We start from the raw sequence: 1,605 nt of genomic DNA, 5'->3' as shown, positions 1-1,605 counted from the left end.
GTATAAGTAGTATGTGTACACTGAGCGGTTAAATGAAAGCTGGAATACTATTTCGCAAACAATTTCATTGTTTTTAAACAAAATTAAAAATTTAACCTACGACTTAACTACGGGTTTTATTTATATACACACACTTTTTTTATTGCTGGAATAATCAATTTCCCATTACAACCAGAATGCGCAGATGCATTGCATAATTAATTCAATCATAAAAATATACATAAATGCAAAATATAAAACGAACCCCGATGGTCATATCTGTTCTAATAAAAAAAATGTTTTTAGATAAGAGAAATTGTTCACATTGCATGATATGAGCTTAGCTGAAAGCATTTTAAGTACACTTAAGGCTATTTTATGTAAACGCTAAAAAAGCTCCAGTTACAGTTGCATATTGCAAGATGGGTTATTGATAAATTGAATGAACTTATTTATACATAGTACTATACGAGTATAGTCTACAATAGAACTATCAACTATCGTAAGTTTTGTTCTTTGTCTTTAGTTTTAAGGTTTTAAAAGTATTTTTTACTATGTATTCTTTTTTGTAAGCAAAACTCTCCCGATAGGTGCACAATAAACTATTTGTATAGTTAGCAGAAAGTCTTTTGCGTTTCCCTCCCCTTCAAAGAAATGAAAAACGAAAATTTAACACAGTAGAGTATGTAGAGATTATCAAATTAAAATACGCTGAACAGATGCGGCTTTAGCGACTTATTCCGGGACTTTTCTTTTGGTACGAAGTGAGGGAATACGATCAAGCAACGCATGAAATATGCTGCCAGGAATACGTTGATGCTGATTTATCAATTCCTCCAACGCCGAGGCCACCTGAAAGATAAAAACAGAAATCCACTCAAAAATGTTTAAGGTAAATATTTACGTATGTATGTATGTCAAATTGCAACCTTCATTTGCAGCTCCTCTGGCGTTAGCGTGCCATCGTACGCTATCGGTCGACCCACGAATGTGCGAAACTTTACCGGAAATCCACCGTAAATGGGGTAAACCGGTATGCGCACTGTATTGTAGAGTTTCATGAAAAAGTTGCGAAATATGCCCAGCTGTCGGAAACCTTCGCGTAAATTTTGCGTAAAGCAAGGTATTATTGGCACCTTGGCCTCCAGCGCAACCTTTGCAAAGCCAACACGATTACGCCACAACAGTTCATAGTATTGATCGCCGAATTGTGCTTCATAAACGCCACCTGGTGAGATGGCTAGTAAATTACCCTCTTTTAGAATGCCAACACAAGACTGCACCGTGCCGGGACTGACGTGAAATGCCTCGGATATTGTACCCCAACCGGGTAATTTGAATAGAAATCGATCGCCAATGGTGTATATAAGACGATCCTTTTGCAGTATAATGCGTGAATTTAAGTAATACATGTCGATGGGTATAGCGCCATGGTAGTACACAATCAACGCAGGTCCAGTTTCTGGTATATTCTCCATGCCGATTACTTCGTAGCCATGATAAATGCGCGCGTGAGCATCCCACAAAGCGGCGACCAATTTTCGACCGAACTCCCAGAATTTACGATCCGTGCGAACAGTGCGCATGATTACCTCCCTGAAAAGAGAGAGAGAGAGAGAGAGAGAG

The 1,605-nt window shown here is 38.3% G+C and overlaps 1 protein-coding gene across 1 annotated transcript; it reads right to left on the bottom strand.

Moving 5' to 3' along the window:
• Positions 1–549: 549 nt before the first annotated feature.
• Positions 550–1,577, bottom strand: LOC108356554 (transmembrane protein 68-like; the record flags this gene model as incomplete). Its single annotated transcript, XM_017607658.1, has 2 exons — positions 550–831; positions 909–1,577. Coding segments are annotated over 2 exons (786 nt in total), but the record flags the coding sequence as incomplete, so codon positions are not given.
• Between the last annotated feature and the right edge of the window lie 28 nt (positions 1,578–1,605).

The sequence above is a fragment of the Rhagoletis zephyria genome, unplaced genomic scaffold (genome assembly GCF_001687245.7).
Source record: "Rhagoletis zephyria isolate East Lansing unplaced genomic scaffold, Rhagoletis_zephyria_1.1 Rzeph_scaffold_60760, whole genome shotgun sequence".
Classification (NCBI taxonomy): domain Eukaryota; kingdom Metazoa; phylum Arthropoda; class Insecta; order Diptera; family Tephritidae; genus Rhagoletis; species Rhagoletis zephyria.
This window is presented reverse-complemented; position numbering and strand designations above follow the sequence as displayed.